This window comes from Trichechus manatus, unplaced genomic scaffold (assembly GCF_000243295.1).
Source record: "Trichechus manatus latirostris isolate Lorelei unplaced genomic scaffold, TriManLat1.0 scaffold00070, whole genome shotgun sequence".
Lineage (NCBI taxonomy): Eukaryota > Metazoa > Chordata > Mammalia > Sirenia > Trichechidae > Trichechus > Trichechus manatus.
The window spans coordinates 3,310,888-3,335,282 of NW_004444006.1; the positions used below are offsets into that span (position 1 = coordinate 3,310,888).

At 39.8% G+C, this 24,395-nt stretch overlaps 1 protein-coding gene across 1 annotated transcript in view; it reads right to left on the minus strand.

The window, feature by feature from the left end:
• OPHN1 (oligophrenin 1) overlaps positions 1 to 24,395 on the minus strand; it is a 628,143-nt gene that overhangs the window by 207,673 nt on the left and 396,075 nt on the right. Inside the window, exons 14-15 of the mRNA XM_004380093.2 lie at positions 24,001 to 24,063; positions 22,999 to 23,073 (exon numbers count right to left, since the gene is read on the minus strand). Of these exons, the coding sequence (XP_004380150.1) occupies positions 22,999 to 23,073; positions 24,001 to 24,063 (138 nt within the window). The remainder of the gene's footprint in view (positions 1 to 22,998; positions 23,074 to 24,000; positions 24,064 to 24,395) is intronic.

Below are 24,395 nucleotides of genomic sequence, written 5' to 3' on the forward strand. Positions count from 1 at the left end.
TTGACCCTTTAATCATTATATAGTGTCCTTCCTTATCCTTTGTGGTGGATTTTACTTTAAAGTCTATTTTGTCAGAGATTAGAATTGCCACTCCTGCTCTTTTTTGAGTGTTGTTTGCTTGATATTTTTTTCCATCTTTTGAGATTTAGTCTGTTTGTGCCTTTAAGTCTAAAGTGTATCTCTTGTAAGCAGCATATATACGGATTGTGTTATTTTATCCAATCTGCCTGTCTCTGTCTCTATATTTGTGCATTTAGTCCATTTACATTCAGTGTAATTATTGATAGATACGAGTTTAGTGCTGTCATTTTGATGTCTTTTTTGTGTGTGTTGTTCACAGCTTCTTTGTTCCCCTTAATTTTCTATGCTGAGTTATTTCTCTTTACTATTTTCTTTTCATCTTTTTCATTGTTTTTGATTTTGTATTTGCTGAGTCTTTATATTTTTCTTGTTTTTTATTTTAACTTCTAGGATTTTTAGTTTCCTTTGTGGTTACCATAATATTTACCCCTATTTTTCTAAGTTTAAACCACTTTTTATTTCTTTATATTGCCTTGACTTCCTCTCCATATGAAAAATCTGTGTCTACATTTTTAAGTCCCTTTTTTTTGTGTTAATGTTGTCATCTTTTACATGTTGACATCTGTTTCCCTATTTTCAGTGTTTTAGCTTTGATTTCTTTTTGTGACTTCCCTATCTGAGTTCATATCTGGTTGCTCTGTCCTGTGTTCTATTCTTGGGTTGTTATCTGATGTTATTGATTTTCTAACTGGAAGACTCCCTCTAGTATTTCTCGAAATTTTGGTTTGTTTTTTGCAAATTCCTTAAACTTCTGTTTATCTAGAAATGCCCTAATTTCGCCATCACATGTGAGAGACAGTTTTGCTGCATATACAATTCTTGGCTGGCAGTTTTTTTTTTTCCTTCAAGGCTTTATATATGTCATCCCATTGCCTTCTTGCCTGCATGGTTTCTGCTGAGTAATCCGAGCTTATTCTTATTGACTCTCCTTTGTAGATGAGTTTTCGTTTATCCCTAGCCACTCTTGAAATTCTCTCTTTATCTTTGGTTTTGGCAAGATTGATTATAATATGCCTTGGTGACCTTCTTTTGGAATCTACCTTATGTGGGGTTCGATAAGCATCTTGGATAGATATCTTTTCACCTTTCAAGATATCAGGGAAGTTTTCTGCCAACAAATCTTCAACAATTCTCTCTGTATTTTCTGTTATCCCTCCCTGTTCTGGTACTCCAATCACTTGTAGGTTATTCCTCTTGATAGAATCCACATAATTCTTACGGTTTCTTCATTTTTTTAAATCCTTTTATCTGATTTTTCATGAAATAAGTTGGTGTCAAGTGCTTTATCTTCAAACTCACTAATTCTGACTTCCATTGCCTCAATTCTGCTCCTATGACTTTCTATTGAGTTGTCTAATTCTGCAGTTTTACTGTTAATCTTCTGGATTTCTGATTGCTGTCTCTGGATTCTTAGAGAACGTTAAATTTGTCATTATGCTCTTCTCTTATCTTCTTAAGTTCCTCTATTGCATGTTCTGCATTTTGCATAATTTCCTTCCTAATCTCTTGAAGAATTCTGTGTATTAATCTTTTGTATTCTGCCTCTGGTAATTCCAAGAAATTTTCTTCCTCCAGAAAATTTCTAGATTCTTTATTTTGGGAGGTTGCTGAAGCCATCATGGTCCGCCTCTTTATGTGATTTGATATTGACTGTTGTCTCTGAGCCATCAGTAAGTTATTATATTTATGTAATGTTTGCTTACTGTGTCCTAGCTTCTGTTTTGTTTTGTTTTGATATGTCCCAATAGGCTGCTTGTGTGAGCTATCCCAGTCACCAGTGCCCCTGAAGCTCCAATGTCCTGCCCACAGGTGGCCAGACCTGCCACTAAGTACGTGAGCCCAGGAGTCTGCCCACTCCTCCTGTATGGATTCAGCTCAGGTGTCCTGGTAGTTGGCCACCAAGGATCTGGTGCACGCTCTCACCTACAGTTCTAGACAGACATGGGTGATTGGTGTAGGCACAAGCATCCAGCTGCAGTAGGGGGCACAGGCTGAGCAAGTCAGGGGGCTGACGACTACCTCCGAGTGTCCAGGAGGACAATGTGTCCCTGTTCCCTAGAGTGCATAGATGAGTGAGTTTTCCAGCCGGACTATGAGCACCCAGTGGTGTTGGGTATAAGGAATGGGGGACACCTCTTATTCTTGGGCCCCTGTTGCAGGTGGCTAGGTGGCGTGGGTGAAGCCTCCAGTCCTCAGGCCCCTGATGTGGGTAGGTGAAGACCCTGCTTAAGGGGCAGAGCAGTGTCAAATATCACGAACCTACCACTTCACAGCTGAAACAGTTGAAGTTAGACTTCAGGTATGTACCCTGTTGTACTGCAGTAATGAAGGCTTACACTGTTGAAATGGGCCCACACAAGGCTATGCAGGGGGAAAGGCTCTCAAAGTCCATGGATCCCTTATGCCTGTGCCTAGGCAAAGGAGCTGTGCCTACCCTGAAATCCTGGCTTAGGGGAGCCAGCAGATTATTTTTTCCCGTTTGTTAATTTGTTCACTCTCCAGGGCCAGAAGAATGGCTCAGGGCATGTGACGGGTCTTACTTCCAGCCCAGAGGACTCAGCAATTGCTGATGTCGGTCCCAGACCCAGTGCAGAGCAGGGAGGTAAACGGGAGAGAGGGTTTTCCCTAAGGGGGGTGTGTTTTTGATCCACACGGTTGGCCAGACACAAATACTTATTTTTTGCTGATTGAGGGCTGCTTCTCACTGGTTCTGGATGGCCGAGTAGACTGTCTGCCTCTGGGTCTCTCTCAACGTGGAAAATGCCTCCTGAGTGCCGCAGCTTGCCTGCCTCACCGCGCACCACAAGCTGATCAGGCCTGACGGGCTCAGGCTCTCACCGGGTAAGGTCTGGCAACTCCTTGCTGCTTCCGAACCATCTCTCCCTCCCCCTGCCACTCAGTCCGATTCCTCAACTTTCCCTTTGATGTTCAGGGCTCCTAGATTGTCATATATAATCGATTCATTTGTTTTTTTGGGTCTTTATTGTAAGAGGGACCACCAGAAGCATCTGACTACTCCGCCATCTTGGCCCCGCCTCCTCTATATTATACAATTTGCAAAAATCATAATTAACTGCCAACGTCTAAATATGAGGAGATTTTGACCAAACTGTCAACATTTACCTTAAAGCAAAAATGAGAATGTAAGGTGGCAGGGGCAGGGAAGCTAGATTAATGGAAACGGAACAACCAGAATGGAAATAATCAGAATGTCAGCACATTGTGCAAAATGTAACCAATGTCACTAAATAATATGTATGGAAATTGTTAAATGGGAATCTAATTTGCTGTGTAAACTTTCACCAAAAAGAAAATAAAATATTAAAAAATGAGGAGATTTCACAAAAATATCTGAATCCCTAGAGATTCTTTAAAAATCAGAAGCTCTTGCAGCACTGGCCTACATTCTAGCAAGACTAGAGTACACAGGGACTGAGGAGAAGCTGCCCCCTTTAGGCAGAGTATGTGGTCTACATATCACTATAGTCCCCACTCAGCCTAAGTGACTCATTCACCTGCCAGCTCTGTGTAGGCATTTGATACACACCATTTTCTTATTTTCTTCCCTTTTGTTTTGTTAGTACAAATGTTGGTTTATTGATGAGATAACTAGATTCCAACAACTGAACTTTTATCAGAGAATAGAATGAAAAGAGGGACTAAACAATTTACCAGCATTGTCTGAGAACCTTATTTTTTACTTCTTCTTATATAATAAACCTGGCCAAAGAGTTAACCCTCACCCCCAATTTATTAAACATACTCTGGGCCTACAAGATAGAGATTGATAAATCTCACCCTTATCTCACGCTTAAAATTATACTGGCTCCATCTGACAGTGATAGAATAGATTACTCAGCAGAAAATAATTAGGTCAGCAGAGAGGTTTTTTAAAAACAAAAGCTTGTTGTAACTTTGTATAAAAGAGCCTGAATATTGAGGCTTCTTGGGATTGTTTTACTTTTCATGCCCTAAATCAAAATTGCACTCCTCTTCACAAAGATCTCAGCTACTTACCATAGAAGGATTTTAGTAATCATGAACTATCTTTGCAGATGTGGGGAGTGTGTGCAAACACAGGCACACATGTGCATGCACAAGCCTGTGTATATATGTAACTGAAACACTTTAATTAGTAAGTATGTTGAAAAAATAGGAATTCCACATTCATTAGTACTTTGTCCTAAGATCTCTAGGACTCAAATTCATAAAGATTATATTTAATGAGATGACTGAAGGAACATGAATAACATGTTAGAACTGCAAGACCCTTCACTCTTTATTCCCAGGCCTACGTCACTTCAGAATAAGCAGGGTACAACTGTTTCACGGCTGCTGGGGAGAGTTATTTCTTGGAATATGGCCACCTTGCCAGAATCCTTTCTAATCAATAGTTTGGATTTCTAAAAAGGACATTGGTCAAGGAGGTGCCTAGCTTGGCAGGAATCAGGAAGTTCTAAGCCATACCATATCAATCCCAGGGATAGCATCAGTGAACGGAATGGAATATGGAATAATAGAATTAAAAGCAATTGGAAGATATTTATATAAAGGCAATTCCTGGTATGTTTGTCCTGACCACATTTGATGCAAAGAAGGAAGTTCTTGATTTTCATGTTCCTGTTAGATACTTACTTGTGATCGATTTTCCTGGGTATGCTAATAAAATGAAATAGATTTCATGGAAGAGAACTGAGATGTCTTAAGTTTGTTGGAATCGTTCACAAGAAACACAGGAGAAAATGACAATCTGGGTTTAAACCCGCACTTACTTGCTTTGTGACCTCTGGCAAATTACCTGACCTCAGTGAAATGGGGATAATAATAGCACCTAGTTTATAAGAGTTATGAGAATTAAATGTGTTAATTCATTCAAATTGCTTAGAATCTGGTAAATGTAAGCACTCCGTAAGAGTTTGCTACTGATGATGATGATCTTACTACTACTATTGCTACAAATATGAAAAAGGAGTTTAAGATGATGCAGTAGAGTCGGTTTAGGCTTTAATTCATAGATAATAAATACCTTAAAAGAATCTTTTTGACACTAATTTGATTAACCTTCAGGCTAGCTCCAAAGTTAATGGTAAAACACAACCTGTGGCCTACTTTCTTGTAACCAAAGACCTCTAAGGAAGTTACTTTCTATATGAGCTCCTATTCCAAGATTCTGACCTGAGTACCATCTCAGTGAGGGAAATTAAGCTTTCCTGAGAAATCTATTGTTTCCAGTCCTGACAAAGGAATAGGAAAGGCTTTGGAATCCCTGGGTGGTGCAATTAACACACTCAGCTGTTAACTGGAAGTTTGGAGGTTTGAGTGTACCCAGAGATGCCTCAGAAGAAAGTCCTGGTGATCTCCTACCAAAAAATTAGCCATTGAAAACCATCTGGAGCACAGTTCTATTCTGACACACATAGGGTCACAATGAGTTGGAATTAACAGGAATTGGTTAGTTTGTTTGTTGTTAGTGTTATGAACTCCAGCTTGAATAAGGAGGGGATTTTTAAATGAAGTTTCTAGAAGAAACTATAAGACTGGCCTATGGAAAAGGAGAAAAGGATCATTAATCAAAAATGTCAGTGATAAAAGGAAGATGAGGGCAGGCAATGAGATTAGGAAAAAGAAATGAAACAAACAAAAACAGATAGAGGAGGTGAAAGATATGATACATCATAAAAAAGAAGAGTTAGCAATCAACTTTTATACCATCCCAAAACTAGTTTGTTTTCCCTACTAGTATCGAGATTGTTTATGCCAACACTGTACGGAATTCTCTTTATGAAACTGGTTACTGTTAGCCATTAGGCCCCCCACTGCTCTGACTAGGAAGGATACTGGATTTTTCTTTTCAAACCTGCCTGTGTTATCATGTCTCCTCAATGCTGTCAGTGGAGGTCAAATGGACACTAAACGTGACCATCTGAAACCTTTTCAGCCCGAAAAACTACTATGCCAAGCCAAAGGCCTGGTCTGAGAAGGAACCCAACAGTAACAAGCAAGGTTTTAAGAGGAAAATGAAAATGAAACAGAGCAAGCTGAGACTTTAAGAGTCTTACATCTATGTTGAAACTGAGGAAAAAAGGCGAGATAACATGAGCTGTGTTAAATGGACACTTCAAAGTAGTTCTAAAGAGCCCGTTATTATTAGGATGTAATTCTTGTCATTATCAAGAATTCATATGTCAATGATAAAATCACAAACAGCTATACAACATCATGAGAGATATGTCCAGATATCCAGGGCTAACTTATCCTTAGACACGGTCAGCACAATGCCTAGGGCCCGTGATACTTTTAGAGGCTCACAAAATGTTTTAATTTCTTTTCAAATTAGAAGAAAAAATGAATATAACACAGCCTGTATTATATTCATTTTTATACTAATGCAGTTATAAAATATAATTTTTAATATTTTTATACATGAAGGGGCCCACAAGGTGAAAGGACCAATGAAAGCCATAATGCGGCCCAGCATATACCTTGTGAGAATTCCCAAATTCAGGAATATCACTATGAAGAATAACAAAGCCAGCAAAATCACAGTTGATATGTAGATGCTTGAGATTCTGCCAGATTCGCTGTACTCAATGACTCCTTGTCCCTGCAGATTCAGCCTTGAAGCCCATCCAATTGAAATAACTTGATACATCCAAATAAAAAATTACCACACACATTGACCTAACCAAGTTCCTTGCATATAGTGAAAATCTCAAAATCACTATTGTTAAATTCTAGAGTGGCAATTCATGAGAAGTTATACCAAAGTTTTGGCCAACATGCAGATTATCTATCACAAACTGCTGTTGCATTAAATTAACCTTCAGACTTACTGTACATAGTAGATACAGAACTGCTGACCTGAAGGCTCAGAATTTGTCGCCAGTATTTTTCTTGTAATTATTATACTTATATGCACTCTATCCCCTTCAATTGTGATGGAAAATTAGAAATATGTCCAAGAAAGCATCACATCACTTTGAAATATTTGAGAGTCCTTCTTTACAGTAATATTGAAGGGAGGGTGCATAATGTGGGTTAGAGTAGGCCAAAATGGAACAGAATAATAATAAATTGTGAGCACAAGTATAATCTATCACTATTTTAATAGTAAAGCTCAATACCAAAGTTTGTTCAGTAGTGATGAAGAAGACATTAACAATTGAACCAACATCAGGAAGATTAAAGGGAATGGATAAAGAACTTAAAACAAGAATGTCTGAGAACTTGAATTGGCATTTATTTACTTAAGTGGAGGAAAAGTTAATAGACTGATGAGTACCCTTGGACTTGCCAGGTATTGATTGATAAAATGAATTAGCAAAGATAATTAAGTTGGTACAGTCAGCTAAGTAAAAATCTCCTAGGACTTTGAAGGGAATGGCTGCAAAAACAGGTCTTTTAAAGGTCATTTCATCTAAGCCACTTCCAGAGGTTGACACTCTGAAGAAATTTAAAGTAACTGAGAAAATGTACAGAACAGTATGCATACAGATGACTGATAATACAATTTTGTGATAAAAAATCAGTTCAAAATTAGAAATTGATGTCCGCAATTATTCCAACCTTTCCTAGTTATGATTTCACATTGGTGTAACTTATTCTGAACTGGCACTGACTCTGGCACTAGAGCAGAGCTCTTAGTCTCTCTTTCCGTTTCTCTCTCTAGAGTCTAGATACATATTCTTCCCTGTTTCTAATTATATAATCACACACACACATTCAGACATCTGCCTCTAGACCAGAGGTTGGCAATCTTTCCGTAAAGAGCCAGATACTAAATACTTCAGGCTTTGCCAGCCATATAGTTTCTGTTGCAGCTATTCAACTCTGCTGTTGTAGAGCAAAAGCAGCCACAGGCAGTAAGCAAATGAATGGTTGTGACTATGTTTCAGTAAAACAAAAACAGGCAGCAGACCAATTTGTCAACATCTGCTCAAGGGGATGGCTGCCAGAGAACATGGCCTTCCCAGTATTTCTGTAAGCATGAGTCAATTGAAGCTCATGTTGAAACCCATCCTCCATCAAATTATCATGAAAATAAAATGATTCTGAGCAAGGAGAGAACCTAAACTCCTTACAGAGTGACATTCACAGCTATTATGATTCAATCAGCAGGTTTTAAGGACACTCCAAGAGGAAAGCTTAAAAGTAACAGGGATTTTTAGGTGAGGTGAACCCAGCAGGAGGAAGTCACACAACTGATCAGACTGGTGTCACTATATATCCACAATCACCAACCTCACCTAGATGCTCAACATCTTCTAGAGAGTCTTTCTCTGGTCAACTCACTTCTCCATTCTCTGAAACTGCTATTTCCAATTTCCTCCATTTTCCTCAAACTGAGATCCCTGATCTCTCCCCTAACTCTTAGAAGGTAACCTTACCTTACACCTCAAAAAGAAAACAAAAGCTACCACACAAAAACTAAAAATCGTTGTCCTCCCAAATAAACAAAGCTACAATGAAAAAGATGTCCCTCCTCCTATCAAAGTCTCACCCATCCATGTGTGTTCCAGATTCCAGACACTGGTCTTTTTAGGAACTTACACTATTAATGAATTCTTTCCTCTCACATCTTCATTTGCTTCCACTCTACTTGTTGTTGTTGTTAGGTGTTGTCGAATAAGTTCCAACTCATAGCGACCCTATGTACAACAGAACGAAACACTGCCCGGTCCAGCGCCATTCTCACAGTCCTTGTTATGCTTGAGCCCATTGTTGCAGCCACTGTGTCAATCCATCTCGTTGAGGGTCTTCCTCTTTTTTGCTCGCCCTCTACTTTACCAAGCATGATGTCTTCTCCAGGGACTTATCCCTCCTGATAACATGTCCAAAGTCTGTGAGATATAGTCTCGCCATCCATGCTTCTAAGGAGCATTCTGGTTGTTCTTCTTCCCAGACAGATTTGCTCATTCTTTTGGCAGTCCATAGTATATTCAACATTCTTCGCCAACAGCACAATTCAAAGGCGACAATTCTTCCTTGGTCTTCCTTATTCACCGTCCAACATTCACAAGCATATGAGGCGACTGAAAACACCACGGCTTGGGTCAGGTGCGCCTTAGTCTTTAAGGTGATATCTTTGCTTTTTAACACTTTAAAGAGGTCTTTTGCGGCAAATTTGCCCAGTGCAGTGCGTCTTTTGGTTTCTTGACTGCAGCTTCCATGGGTGTTGATTGTAGATCCAAGTAAAATGAAATCCTTGACAACTTCCAATTTTTTCTCCGTTTATCATGATGTTGCTTATTGGTCTTGTTGTGAGGATTTTGTTTTCTTTATGTTGAAGTGTAATGCATACTGAAGGCTGTGGTCTTCGATCTTCATCAATAAGTGCTTCCAGTCCTCTTCACTTTCAGCAAGCAAGGTTGTGTCATCTGCATAACGCAGGTTGTTAATGAGTCTTCCTCCAATCCTGATGTCGCATTCTTCTTCATTTAGTCCAGCTTCTCGGGTTATTTGCTCAGCATACGGACTGAATAAGTATGCTCAAAGGATATAACCCTGACATACACCTTTCCTGACTTTATCCGTGCAGTATCCGCTTGTTCGGTTCGAATGACTGCCTCTTGATCTATGTACAGGTTCCTCATGAGCAAAATTAAGTGTTCTGGAATTCTCATTCTTTGCAATGTTATCCAAATTTGTTATGATCCACACAGTCGAATGCCTTTGCATATTCAATAAAACACAGGTAAACATCTTTCTGGTATCCTCTGCTTTCATGCAGGATCCATCTGACATCAGCAATGATATTCCTGCTTCCATGTCCTCTTCTGAATCCAGCTTGAATTTCTGGTAGCTCCCTTTCAATGTACTGCTGCAGGAGCTTTTGGAACATCTTCAGCAAAATTTTACTTGCATGTGATATTAATGATATTGTTCAATAATTTCCACATTCGGTTGGATCACCTTTCTTTGGAATAGGCATAAATATGGATCTCTTCCAGTTGGTTGGCCAGGTAGCTGTCTTCCAAATTTCTTGGCATAGACAAGTGAGCACTTCCAGTTCTACATCTGTTTGTTGAAACATCTCAACTGATATTCCGTCAATTCCTGAAGCCTTGTTTTTCACCAATGCCTTCAGTGCAGCATGGACTTCTTCCTTCAGTACCATCAGTTCCTAATCATAATCTACCTCCTGAAATGGTTGAATGTCGACCAATTCTTTTTGGTACAGTGACTCTGTGTATTCCTTCCATCTTCTTTTGATGCTTCCTGCATTGGTTAATATTTTCTCCGTAGAATCCTTCAGTATTGCAACTCGAGGCCAGAATTTTCTCTTCAGTTCTTTCAGCTTGAGAAATGCCGAGCATGTTCTTTCCTTTTAGTTTTCCAACTCCAGGTCTTTGCACATTTCATTATAATACTTTACTTTGTCTTCTGGAACCGCCCTTTGAAATCTTCTGTTCGCTCTTTTACTTCATCATTTCTTCCTTTTGCTTTAGCTACTGTACGTTAGGGAGCAAGTGTCAGAGTCTCTTCTGACATCTATTTTGGTCTTTTCTTTCTTTCCTGGCTTTTTAATGACCTCTTGCTTTCTTCACATATGGTGCCCTTGATGTCATTCCACAACTCGTCTGGTCTTTGCTCATTAGTGTATAATGAGTCAAATCTATTCTTGAGATGGTCTCTAAATTCAGGTGGGATATACTCAAGGTCACACTTTGGCTCTCGAGGACCTGTTCTGTTTTTCTCCAGCTTCAACTTGAACTTGTATATCAGCAATTACTGGTTTGTTCCACGGCTGGCCCCTGGCCTTGTTCTGACTGATGACATTGTGCTTTTCCATCGTCTCTTTCCACAGATGTACTCAGTTTGATTCCTGTGTATTCCATCCGGAGAGGTCCACGTGTATAGTTTGCCATTTATGTTGGTGAAAAAAGGTATTTGCAATGAAGAACTTGTTGGTCTTGCAAAATTCTATCATGCTATCTCCAGCAGCTTTTCTATCACCAAGGCCATATTTTCCAACTAGTGATCCTTCTTCTTTGTTTCCAACTTTCATATTCCAATCATGGAATCCAGTCTGATTGCATGTTTGATCAATTTCAGACTGCACTCTACTAGATTCTTCTAATCAGCATGTAAACATGCTAATGTCGACTTTTGGTTAAACCTTGAGGAAAGTACACACATGGTTATCCCTACTTCATCCTGTAACCTCACTAAAATGACAGTAAAGTAATTAAGAAAGTTAAAAATACAAAAAATCAAAGAGAATGGGAGAAGAGATAACTGCAGACAATTGTTGTTGTTAGACGCCGTCGAGTCAGTTCTGACTGATAGCGACCCTATGTACTACAGAACGAAACACTGACTGACTGGTCTTGCGCCATCCTCACAATTGTTGTTATGCTTGAGCCCACTGTTGCAGCCACTGTGTCAATCCATCTCGTTGAGGGTCTTTCCCTTTTTCGCTGACTCTGTACTTTACCAAGCATGATGTTCTTCTCCAGGAACTGATCCCTCCTGATACTATGTCCAAAGTATGTAAGACATAGTCTTGCCATCCTTGCTTCTAAGGAGCATTCTGGTTGACCCTTTCCAGTTCTCCAGACAAGATGACTTTAATAAGCACAAAATTTTCCAGGAATAAAACTATTATGGAAGTTGAAGAAGAAATGTACTATACTTTGTAGTACTTTATCAAGAGTTATTTGCCATTTCTGAAAATAATACCACCAATGGTCACATTAGTGGTGTTATTTGACTTGCCAATACGATATACATGTATCAGGCTACATATGTATCTAATACAGTGGTATTAGCTGTTGACACAAGCATCTGATTCTGTCACTGTATCTTATAGTGTAGTCATGGGGAGTGTTTATATATCGAAATTCATATTGTTTTGTTATAAATTTCTTTGGAAGCGTTCATATATCGAAATTCACATTGTTTTATTATAAATTTCTTTGGGGCTGTCATGTTGCACAACTCTAGGGCATGCCATTCACCCTGCGATTTTGCAACGTGGCTGTGCAGAAAAGTTAATGTAGCAGGCCTGAGGATGCAATCCTTGGAAAGCCCTGCTTGCAAGGCTGACTCTTGGAGGGTGTCTGGAAACTTAGTTCTCAAAGTGTTCCCAGTCAACAGGTAACTTGATAAGGGTGGCTCACTGTGCCTAGACAGTGCAAACAATGTGGTTTTTACTGAACACCTTCTTTTCTTCTGGGAATTTGGAATTTGGGTACATACTAGGCAGAGGATGCCTATGTGACCAGCCACCAATAAAAACTCTGGACATTGAATGTCTAATGGACTTCCTTGGGCAGAAATATCACACGTGTGCTGCTGTAATTTTGTTTCTGTGGAAGAGTGTGCTCTCTGTGACTCCTCATGGGAGGGAGAAAGAATAAGAAAGTCTGCATAGGAATTTCTCCAGATTCCATCTGTCTTTTTCCTTTATGACCCAGCTGTTTATTGTTATTACATCACTAAAATAAATCTTAGACCCGAGTGCAAGTATTTGCTGAGTCACGTGAGTCCTTCTAGCCAATCTATGAACATGAGGGCAGTCTTGGTAACTGATATAGTGGCCATAGGCAGCAGTCCTAGATTATTTTTTAATTTCACGTTTACATTATCATTAAGGAATAATATTGATTTTTCAAAAGTATGTGTTTGTATGTGTGTTATAGTATCATTGATTTTCATTTTTATAATATTAAAGGAGGCGTTACCAAACATTTGTTACAAAAGGAGGCCCTTAGGTCCACCAGAGTTAAGAAACGATGCTGTAGACGAAGATAACAACATTGACAACAATGATAATAATAGCTAACATTTACTGAGTATTTACTGTATGCCAAGCATTGTGCTAAGCACTTCCCAGGAATTATCTCATACATTCCTCACTATAACTCTATGAGGTGGGCACAATTATTTTTCCCTTATGAAGAAATAGAGGCTCAGACAAGGTAGGCAATTTGACTAGCGGCATGACTGGCACATGGCAGGGACAACACATAAAACCAGGCAGTCTAATCCTAGAGCCTGAGCTAAACCTCCTCCCTTCATGTATTCACACATGGGGTTGACCAGCAAAACAAAATGGCATCATCCAAACAACTAAAACAACTAAAGGACAGTACATAATTTGTTAGAAATAATACACAAACATATCAGTAAACACTGCCAGTTAAAATTATATCAATTCTTTCTCTTCTCTTGTAATAATTCTTTCCTATTTAACATTTGATATAGAATACAAATAGCAGGACTATATATATGAAGCCTACCTTTGTAGACTGTACACTTTGTAATGATCTACTACCATTCTCGTTTTGAAACCAAAGTTCTTCATCATTCCTTTACAGGTGCAATGTAAAGTCATATAACTTTCCAGATTGCTAGAAAACGTCAGAAGTCACAGTAATTTAGATGCATTAATGTCAACAGCTTTCAAATTTTCAATGAAACTCAAGAGGTTACAAATGCTTAAAATTATAATATTGCTATCCCTTTAGTGTCTTTTAATGAAAAAAATTTATTGTTAAAGAAATATAAAAAAAAATTGCCAAGTAACATTTTTCACATGAATAAGTCAATAAAATCAACTACATCAATCATGTTATGCAACTATCTCCATATCCATTGCCAAATTTTCCATCCTCATAAACAAAAACTCAGTTCTACCTAAACAATGATTCCCCTCTTTCCCTAATCCTCCTGCCCCTGATAATCACTATTAAACTCTAATCTCTATACATTTGCCCACTATTATATTGTAAAGTGAAATCATACAGTATTTGTCCTTTTATGACTGATTACTTTCACTCAGTATAATGTTTTCAAGGTTCATCCATGTTGTGGCATGTATCAAGACTTCATTTCTCTTTATGGCAGAGTAATATTGTATGTATGTCTCACACTGTGTTTATCCATTCATCTGTTGATGGATATTTGGATTGTTTCCACCTCTTGACTATTTTGATTAGTGCTGCAGTGAACACTGATGTACCTGTGTCTGTTTGTGTCATTGCTTTCAAGTCTCCTGGATATATACCTAAGAGCGGAATTGCTGGGTCATATGGTAGCTTTGTATTCAAATTTTTGAGGAATTGCCATATCGTTTTTCAGAGTGGCTACACCAACTTGCAATCCCACCAGCAATGGGTGAGGGTTCCAATTTCTCCATATCCTTGCCAACAGTTGTTATTTTCCATGTCTTCTAATTTTAGCTATCCTAATGGGAATGAAGGGGTATCTCATTGTGATTTTGATCTGCATTACTCTAATGGCTAATTCAATGAAAACCTTATGAACAGCAGTGGAACACTGTCTGATAGAGTGTGAGAACATGAGCTCCTCAGGTTGGAAGGTACTCAAAATACGACTGAGGAAGAGCTGTCTACTCAAAGTAGAGTCAACCTTAATGACGTGGATGGAGTCAGGCTTTCGGGACCTTCATTTGCTGATGCGATACAACTCAAAATGAGGAAAAATAGCTGCAAACATCTGTTAATGACAGGAATGTGGAATGTACGAAATAACGGACCTAGGAAAATTGGAAGTTGTCAAAAATGAAATGGAATGGATAAACATTGATATCCTAGGCATTAATGAGCTGAAATGGATTGGTATTGACCATTTTGAATTGGAAAATCATACGGTATACTATGTTGGGAAGGACAAATTGAAGAGGAATGACGTTGCAGTCATCGTCAAAAAGAATATTTCAAGATCTATCCTAAAGTACAACGCTGTCAGTGATAGGATAATATCCACTCTCCTACAAGGAAGACCAGTTAATATGGCTGTTATTCAAATTTATGCACCAACCACTAATGCCAAAGAGGAGGAAATTGAAGATTCTTACCAACTTTTGAAGTCTGAAAATGATCAAACATACAATCAAGATGCATTGATAATTACTGGTGACTGGAATGCAAAAGTTGGAAACAAAGAAGAAGGATCATTAACTGGACAATATGGCCTCAGTGACAGAAATGACACTGGAGACAGCATGATAGAATTTTGCAAGATCAACAACTTCTTCATTGCAACTATCTTTTTTCACCAAGATAAATAGCAACTATACACAGACCTCCTAGAATCAAATTAAGTACATCTGTGGAAAGAGACGATGGAAAAGCACAATGTCATCAGTCAGAACAATGTGAGGGGCCAACTGTGGAACAGACCACTAATTGCTGATATGCAAGTTCAAGTTGAAGCTGGAGAAAAACAGAACAGGTCCTCGAGAGCCAAAGTGTGACCTTGAGTATATCCTACCTGAATTTAGAGACCATCTCAAGAATAGATTTGACTCATTATACACTAATGAGCAAAGACCAGACGAGTTGTGGAATGACATCAAGGACACCATATGTGAAGAAAGCAAGAGGTCATTAAAAAGACAGGAAAGAAAGAAAAGACCAAAATAGATGTCAGAAGAGACTCTGACACTTGCTCCCTAACGTACAGTAGCTAAAGCAAAAGGAAGAAATGATGAAGTAAAAGAGCTGAACAGAAGATTTCAAAGGGCGGTTCCAGAAGACAAAGTAAAGTATTATAATGAAATGTGCAAAGACCTGGAGTTGGAAAACCAAAAGGAAAGAACATGCTCGGCATTTCTCAAGCTGAAAGAACTGAAGAGAAAATTCCGGCCTCGAGTTGCAATACTGAAGGATTCTACGGAGAAAATATTAACCAATGCAGGAAGCATCAAAAGAAGATGGAAGGAATACACAGAGTCACTGTACCAAAAAGAATTGGTCGACATTCAACCATTTCAGGAGGTAGATTATGATTAGGAACTGATGGTACTGAAGGAAGAAGTCCAAGCTGCACTGAAGGCATTGGTGAAAAACAAGGCTTCAGGAATTGACGGAATATCAGTTGAGATGTTTCAACAAACAGATGTAGAACTGGAAGTGCTCACTTGTCTATGCCAAGAAATTTGGAAGACAGCTACCTGGCCAAAGAACTGGAAGAGATCCATGTTTGTGGCCATTCCAAAGATAGGTGATACAGCCGAATGTGGAAATTATCGAACAATATCATTATTATCACACACAAGTAAAATTTTGCTGAAGAGCATTCAAAAGCAGTTGCAGCAGTACATCAACAGGGAACTGCTAGAAATTCAAGCCGGATTCAGAAGAGGATGTGAAATGAAGAATATCATTGTTGATGTCAGATGGATCTTAGCTGAAAGCAATCTGTGTTTTATTGACTATGCAAAGGCATTTGACTGTTTGGATCATAACAAATTATGGATAACATTGCAAAGAATGGGAATCCCAGAACACTTAATTGTGCTCATGGGTAAGCTGTACAGAGACTAAGAGGCAGTCATACAAACAGAACCACAAAATACAATCGAATCAAAAAATGGGCAAAAGACATGAGGCACTACACCAAAGAAGACATTCAGGCAGCTAAAAAACATGAAGAGATGCTCGTGATCATTAGCAATTAGAGAGATGCAAATCAAAACTACAATGAGATACCATCTCACACTTGCAAAAATGACGCTGACCAATAAAACGGAAAGCAACAAATGCTGGCAACACAGTGAGCAGATTGGAACTCTTATATACTGTTGGTAAGATTGTCAAAAGGTGCAACCACTATGGAAAACAGTATGGCGCTATGATTGTTAAGATTGTGTGTCAACTTGGGTGGGCAATGATTTTCAGTGGTTTGACAGTTATGATGTAGTCTGGCAGTTGTATGATGATGTGATCACCTCCATGAGGAGATTTGATATAATGTGATCCCCTCCATGATAGGATCTGCTGTAAGTAGCCAATCAGTTGAAAGGGAATTTCCTTGGGGGTGTGGCCTGCATCGAATATATAAGTGGACTTTCTGGAAAGACTCATGGGCTTTTGCTCCCTGTCACGTTCTAGATAGCAGACACTTGTTATTTTTGGTGATAGGAAAAGCAATACCCAATATAGGTGATGTCTGCACAACCTGACCAAGGCAAATGAAGACACTAAGTAATACTCAAGAATAAGGGACAATTTCGGTAAATGCTAAAACATATACAATTTTTGCAACAACAGTAATAACAAAAAATATGAGTGTGGTTATACAGGTATATTTCTATACATATATGTGTATAGGAAGGCATATGTGAGTACATGCGTGTGCATTTAGAGGTTTATCTGTAAAGGTGTATGTATATACATATTTGAGTGTGTTGCATATATATTCATATATATAATTCCAGAACACTTAACTGTGCTCATGTGGAACCTGTACATAGACCAAGAGGCAGTTGTTTGAACAAAACAAGGGGATACTGCATGGTTTAAAATCAGGAAAGGTGTGGTTAGGGTTGTATCCTTTCACCATACCTATTCAATCTGTATGCTGAGCAAATAATCAGAGAAGCTGGACTATATGAAGAAGAACACAGCATCAGGATTGGAGGAAGACTGATTAACAACCTGTGATATGCACAGGACACAACTTTCCTTGCTGAAATTGAAGAGGACTTGAAGCACTTATTGATGAAGATCAAAGACTACAGCCTTCAGTATGGATTACACCTCAACATAAAGAAAACAAAAGTCCTTACAACTGGACCAGTAAGCAACATCATGATAAACGGAGAAAAGGTTGAAGTTGTCAAGGATTTCATTTTACTTGGATCCACAATCAACACCCATGGGAAGCAGCACTACAAGAAATGAAACGATGTATTGGATTGGGCAAATTTGCTGCAAAAGACCTCTTTAAAGTGTTAAAAAGCAAATATGTCACTTTAAGGACTAAGGTGCTAACAGATGCCCTAAGGGATCTCCCACATGCCAGACATACTACTCTTTACCTCCATTCTTCAACATCAATCCTATTTCCCCTTGGTAGTCAGGATCAATCACACCAACAAATATGATAACTCCCTTCTTTGCCTGTTGATCCAGAGAAACAAAGAGCCCAAAGTGGCTGGGTGGCATTCTTAACTTCTACTTCAATGTAATCCGTACAGTGTCTCCAGATAGGGGCATTCCTCCCTTTGGAACTAAGACCGCTAGACCCGCAGAGCATAGGGCCGCAGGGACAGGAAACAAAAAATCTGCAAGTGGGTCACTAGGGGAAATAACTCCCATTTCCACCCCCTGATGCCTGGAATCGTGAATACTGGCTATGATAGAAAGAGCACTATATACTGGACTCTGGTTTTGAGCATATACAGCCTCCTAGAGAACACTGCCCCAACCTCGCAAAGTACTGCCACCTAGCTGGTGCCGTAATTGTGTCTTCAGGAGGTCATTTCATTGTTCTATCAAGTCAGCTGCTTCAGGATGATGGGCAATATGGTAAGACCAGTGAATTCTATGAGCATGGGCCCACTGCCGTGCTTCATTTGCTGTGAAGTGAGTCCCTTGGTCGGAAGAAATGCTGTGAGGGATACCATGACGGTGGATAAGGCATTCTGTGAGTCCACGGATGGTAGTTTCGGCAGAAGCATTTCATGCAGGGATGGCAAATCCATATCTAGGGTAAGTGTCTGTTCCAGTAAGCATGAAACGCTGCCCTTTCCATGGTGAAAGCAGTCCAATGAAATCAACCAGCCATCAGGTTGCTGGCTGATCACCTCGAGGAATGTTGGCGTATCGGAGACTCAGTGTTGGTCTCTGCTGCTGGCAGACTGGGCACTCAGCAGTGGCTGTAGACAAGCTGGCCTTGGTGAGTGGAAGTCCATGTTGCTGAGCCCATGCATAACCTCCATCCCTGCCACCATGGCCACTTTTTCATAAGCCCATTAGGCAAAGAAAGAGTGGCTGGGGAAAGAGGATGACTGGTTTAAAAGGAATGTGTCATCCTATCTACTTGATTGTTAAAATCCTCTTCTGCTTAGGTCACCTTTTGGTGGGCATTCACATGAGACACAAACATCTTCACTTCTTTGGCCCATTCAGAGAGGTCTATCCACATACCTCTTCCCCATACCTCCTTGTCTCTAATTATCCAGTCATGTTCTTGCCAAGTCCCTGACCATCAAACCAAACCACTGGCCACAGCTCATGAATCAGTATACAATAGCACATCTGGCCATTTCTCCTCCCAAGCGAAGTGAACAACCAGGTGCACTGCTTGAACTTTTGCCCATTGGGAGGATTTCCCTTCACCACTGTCCTTCAGGGAGGTCCCAGAAAGGGGCTGTAGTGCTGCTGCTGTCCATTTTTGAGTGGTGTCTGCACATCGAACAGAACCATCTGTAAACCAGGCAGGAGTGTTCTCTTCAGTCAACTGATCATAAGGAACTCCCTATGAGTCCACAGGTGCACACTGGGAGAGGGTAGGTAATGTGACAGGAGTGGAGACCATGGGCATTGGGGCCAATTCCTCATGCAACTTACTTGTGTTTTCAGGTCCTGCCTGGGGACGATCTCATATATATATCTTCCATTTAATGACGTGCTGTGCACGTCCAACTTTATGACTCTGTGGGTCAAACAACACCCAGTTCATGATGGACAGCTCAGGCCTCATGGTGACTTGGTGACTCATGGTTAAGTGTTCAGTCTCTGCTAAGGCCCAGTAACAAGGCAAAAGCTGTTTCTTAAAAGGAGAATAGTTATCTGCAGAGGATGGCAGGGCTTTACTCCAAATCCTAAGGGTAGCGTTGTGATTCACGAACAGGGGCCTGTCAAAGGCTCCAAACAGCATCTCTATCTGCCACTGACACTTCAGACACCATTGTATCAGCTGGATCATATGGTCCAAGTGGCAGAGCGGCTTGCACGAAAGCCTGAACCTGTTGCAGAGCCTTCTCTTGTTCTGGGTCCCACCCAGAACTAGAAGCTTTTCAAGTACCAAAAAAACCAAACCAAATCTGTTGCTGTCAAGCTGATTCCAACTCACAATAACCCTATAGGACACAGTAGAACTGCCCCATAGGGTTTCTAAGGAGTGACTGGTGGATTCGAACCGCTGATCTTTTGGTTAGCAGCCAAGCTCTTAACCACTGCACCACCAGGGCTCCAGCTTTTTGAGTAGCACACTCAAATGAGGGATATGTTGCCTCCAAAATCCAAAGAGGCCCACCAGGCATTGTGCCTCCTTTTTAGTTGTAGGAGAGGCCAGGTGTAACAACTTGCTACATACTACATGCTACATACCACTGGACTGCTAGAAATTTCACTGAAGTGGAAGGCACCTGAATTTTTGTGGGATTCATTTCCCATCTTCTAGCACACATATGTTTTACCAGTAACTCCAGAGTCATTGATGCTTCTTCCTTACTAGGTGCAATCAGAATAATGTCATGGACATTAATGTAACGGACCAGGGTGATGTCTTGTGGAACGGAAAGGTGATCAAAGTCCCTGCAGACTAAATTATGACGTAGGGCTGGAGAGTTAATATACCACTGAGGCAGGACAGTGAAGGTATATTGCTGGCCTTGCCAGCTGAAGGCAAACTGCTTCTGGTGTTCCTTCAAAACTGGAATCAAGAAAAAGACATTGGCCAGATCAATAGCTGCATACCAGGTACCAGGAGATGTATTAATTTGATCAAGCAATGAAACCACATCCGCAACAGGAGCTGCAATTGGAGTCAACACCTGGTTAAGTTTTCAATAATCCACTGTCATTCTACAAAATCTGTTTTTTGCAAAGGCCAAACAGGCAAGTTGAATGGGGATGTGGTGGGAATCACCACCCCTATATCCTTCATGTCCTTGATGGTGGCAGTAATCTCTATAATCCATCCAGGAATGTGGTATCGCTTCTGGTTTACTATTTTCCTAGGTATGAGCAGTTAGAATGGCTTCCAGTTGGCTTCTCCTACCATAAAAGCACTTGTTCCACTTGTCAGAAATCCAGCGTGGGGGTTCTCCTAGTTAAAAACTTTATCTGTTCCAATTATGTATTCTGGAACTGGGGAAATCACTACGGGATGGGTTCGGGGACCCACTGGACACACTGTGAGATGAACCTGAGCTAAGACTCCATTAATAACCTGATTTCCATATGCTGCCATTCTGACAGGTGGGCCACAATGACATTTTGGGTCTCCTGAAATTAGTGTCAATTTAGAGCCAGTATCCAGTAATCTCCCAAAAATCTGATTATTTCCTTTTCCCTAGTGAACAGTTACTCCCATAAAAGGTCATAGATCCCCTTGAGGAAGGCTGGGAGAAAGGTTAACGGTATAAATGTTTGGCAGTATAGTGGGGTCCTTTCTCAAGGGGATCTACTGTCCCCTTCATTCAAGTGGTTATGGGTCTGTAAACTGGCTCAAAATCTGAGAATTGATTGAGGTGCTGTGATTCTCTATTCTGGTGATTAGAGTTAGACTGCTGTTCACTTGACCTAGAATTATTCTGCTTGTACAGATCAAGTAAATATTTAGTAGATTTCCTATCTATTTAAGTCATAGGGGTACCATAACTAAGCAGGCAATGTCACAAGTCCATTTGAGTCAGACTATTCTGATTACTGCTTTGACTCTGCTGTCCGTTACGGCAACCACACCCACCTTGTCTTTGTTGACTGAGTGCCACCACTTGGCTCCTACCACCACGGTGTCCAGTCAGCCCCACTGTAGTTAAGGTGTCTTAATTCAGTTACGGCAGTTGCCACTGTCAAATCTGACTTAAAATAGCAATCACAGCATTCTTCAGTTAGCATCCAAGCATGTTAACTGTTTACACCACCCAAGGACTCCAAACCAGTTGCCATTGAGTCAGTTCTGACTCATGGAGACCTCATGTATTTCAGAGTAGAACTGTGCTCCATAGGGTTTTCAAGGACTGTGACCTTTCAGAAATAGATCGCCAGGACTTTCTTCCAAGGCACCTCTGGGTGGACTGGAACCGTCAATTTTTTGGTTACTAGGTGAGCACTTAACCATCTGTGCCACCCAGTAACTCCTATATATATATATATATATATATAATTTAAAGTTATAAATTATGCAAAAATTAACCTTAACATGGATCAATGACTGAAATATAAGAGCTAAAACCATAAAACTCTTAGAAGAAAACATAGGGGTAAAGCTTCAGGACCTTGTTTTTGTCAATAAATTCTTAGATAAGACACCAAATGCACAAGAAACAACAACAAAAAGATAAATTGGACCTCATCAAAATTAAAAGCATTTGTGTATTAAAGGGCATTATCAAGAAAGTGAAAAGACACCCTACAAAATTATATATAATTATATATATATGAATTATATATAAATAAAAATAATATTCCACTGTATACATACATATATATATATATATATATATATACACACACACACCCCCAAAGAACCCAATCCACTGCCATTCGGTCAATTCTGATCATAGCAACCCTATAGGACAGAGGAGAACTGCCTCATAGGGTTTCCAAGGCTGTAAATCTTTGTGGAAGCAGACTACCACATCTTTCTCCAGTGAAGTGGCTGGTGGGCTTGAACTGCTGACTTTTTCGTTAGCAACAGAGAACTTAAACCACTGTGCCACCAGGGCTCCAGACACACACACACACACACACACACACACACACACACACACACACATACACACACACATATAGTGAATTATTATTCAGCCATAAAGAGAAATGCAAACCTGCTACCACATGAATTAACTTTAAAAACATTATATTAAGTGAAATAAGTCAGACACAAAAAGATAAATATTTTATGACCCCACTTATACGAAATATATAGAATAGGTAAATGCATACAGACAAAAGTAGATTAGTGGTTACCAGAGGCTGGAAAGAGGGGGAATGGGGAGTTATTGCTTAAGGGGTACGGACTTTCTGTTTGGGGTGATAGAAACTTTTGGAAATAGACAGTGGTGATTGTTGCACAACACTGTAAAAAAAAGAAAAAACAAAACAAAACAAAACAAAAAAAGATATTCCAATGTCTCCTTTCCCTTTGAGTCAAATGTCTTTCTAAGACATACCCTCCTCCCAATAAGAATTATGAAGGTAAAATTATTACCAAAAAAGGCATTCAGCAGCTTCTGAACCTGAATATTGCTGCCCACGGTGCGGTACAGCCCCTCTGTCTTGATCCCTAGGGAAAGAAAGTTAGGTCAGTTTTGTTTATAGGGAGCTTTCATCTCCCCATTCATCTCCCCAGGGTAGAGAAAGCAGGTACTTATACACTGGAATCAGTTCACACAGGAAGGGGTCAGCTCACTCTCTTCAATCTTTCCAGTCCTTGCCTGCAACAGGCATCTCTCCAAATTAGCCATACTTCCATTTGGGTTGTACCAGACACTCATTAATCTGAACACAGAGAATACACTCTACAGTAAATAGAAAAGTTATGCTTAAATGGATAGCAACAGATGGCTGAGAATGATGCTGCCACATTGAAAAGGAGCTAGAATTTAAATGAAAAGGTTTTCCAAAGGAAGTATCAACCTTCAGGTTGCCCTTGAGCAGTAGTATAAAGGAGGAGAGGGCTGAGTATGGCGATGTGAAGGAAAAGGTTATTTCATGTGCTGAAAAAGATGGAGGCAATATTTTTAAGAAAAAAAGAGGCTTGGCTCATACATTATACCTGCCCACATTCCAAATGTCCTCAGAGGGAAACTAGGAAGTACTGTCAACTTAGAAAAATGCTGGCTCCACATTTGCCTGAGTTTAGCTTTGCTCCATCAATTTTCAAACCAATATGTATTGTAGCAGAAATTGGACTCTTATTTAGGATGGAACCATCAAAACGCTGCTTGAGGAGTGCAGGTACTATTTTAGAATTCTTTACAAGCAATTTGAAGCTCTTACTCCTTGAAAGCAGGGAACTACAAATTATCTAAATATGATTAGATACCACTTGCTTAGAATTTTCCAGAAGTGTACAAATTGTGTCTAGTGCTGAAGATTTATAAATAGTGTACATTCCTAACATGAGTCCTGCCCAATAGATGATATCATTGCTACTTTAGAAAAACTGCCCCAGGATAAAATTAGAGTGACCAGATTCAAAAGCTCTTACCTTTGGCCTCAATGACATTGATGCACTTTCTAACAAACTTGAACCCCATTTCATTCAGCTCCACTGTTTCAAGCAAAGAAAAGCAGAATTAGACCTGCTGTAACAAGCCTCACCTACCAAACATTTAATGGCCATGCCAAGGGATTGTAGTGAGAGATCTGGGGGCTTAGTCCCTTTTTCCAATCACCCTGAAATGCAGGAAAGTTCCTTTTATTCAGAGAAGGTTTATAGTTTTAGCTCTTATAATGAAAAATGTTTTTAGCTTGTCCTTTGTTTTTACGTCTGCTTTAGGCATCAAATTGGAAATGCTAGCCTGGAAACGAACACAATTTCTATCATATGCTCAGAACAAGAAGAAGGATAATAACGTGTTTCTTTATATTACTACTACCACC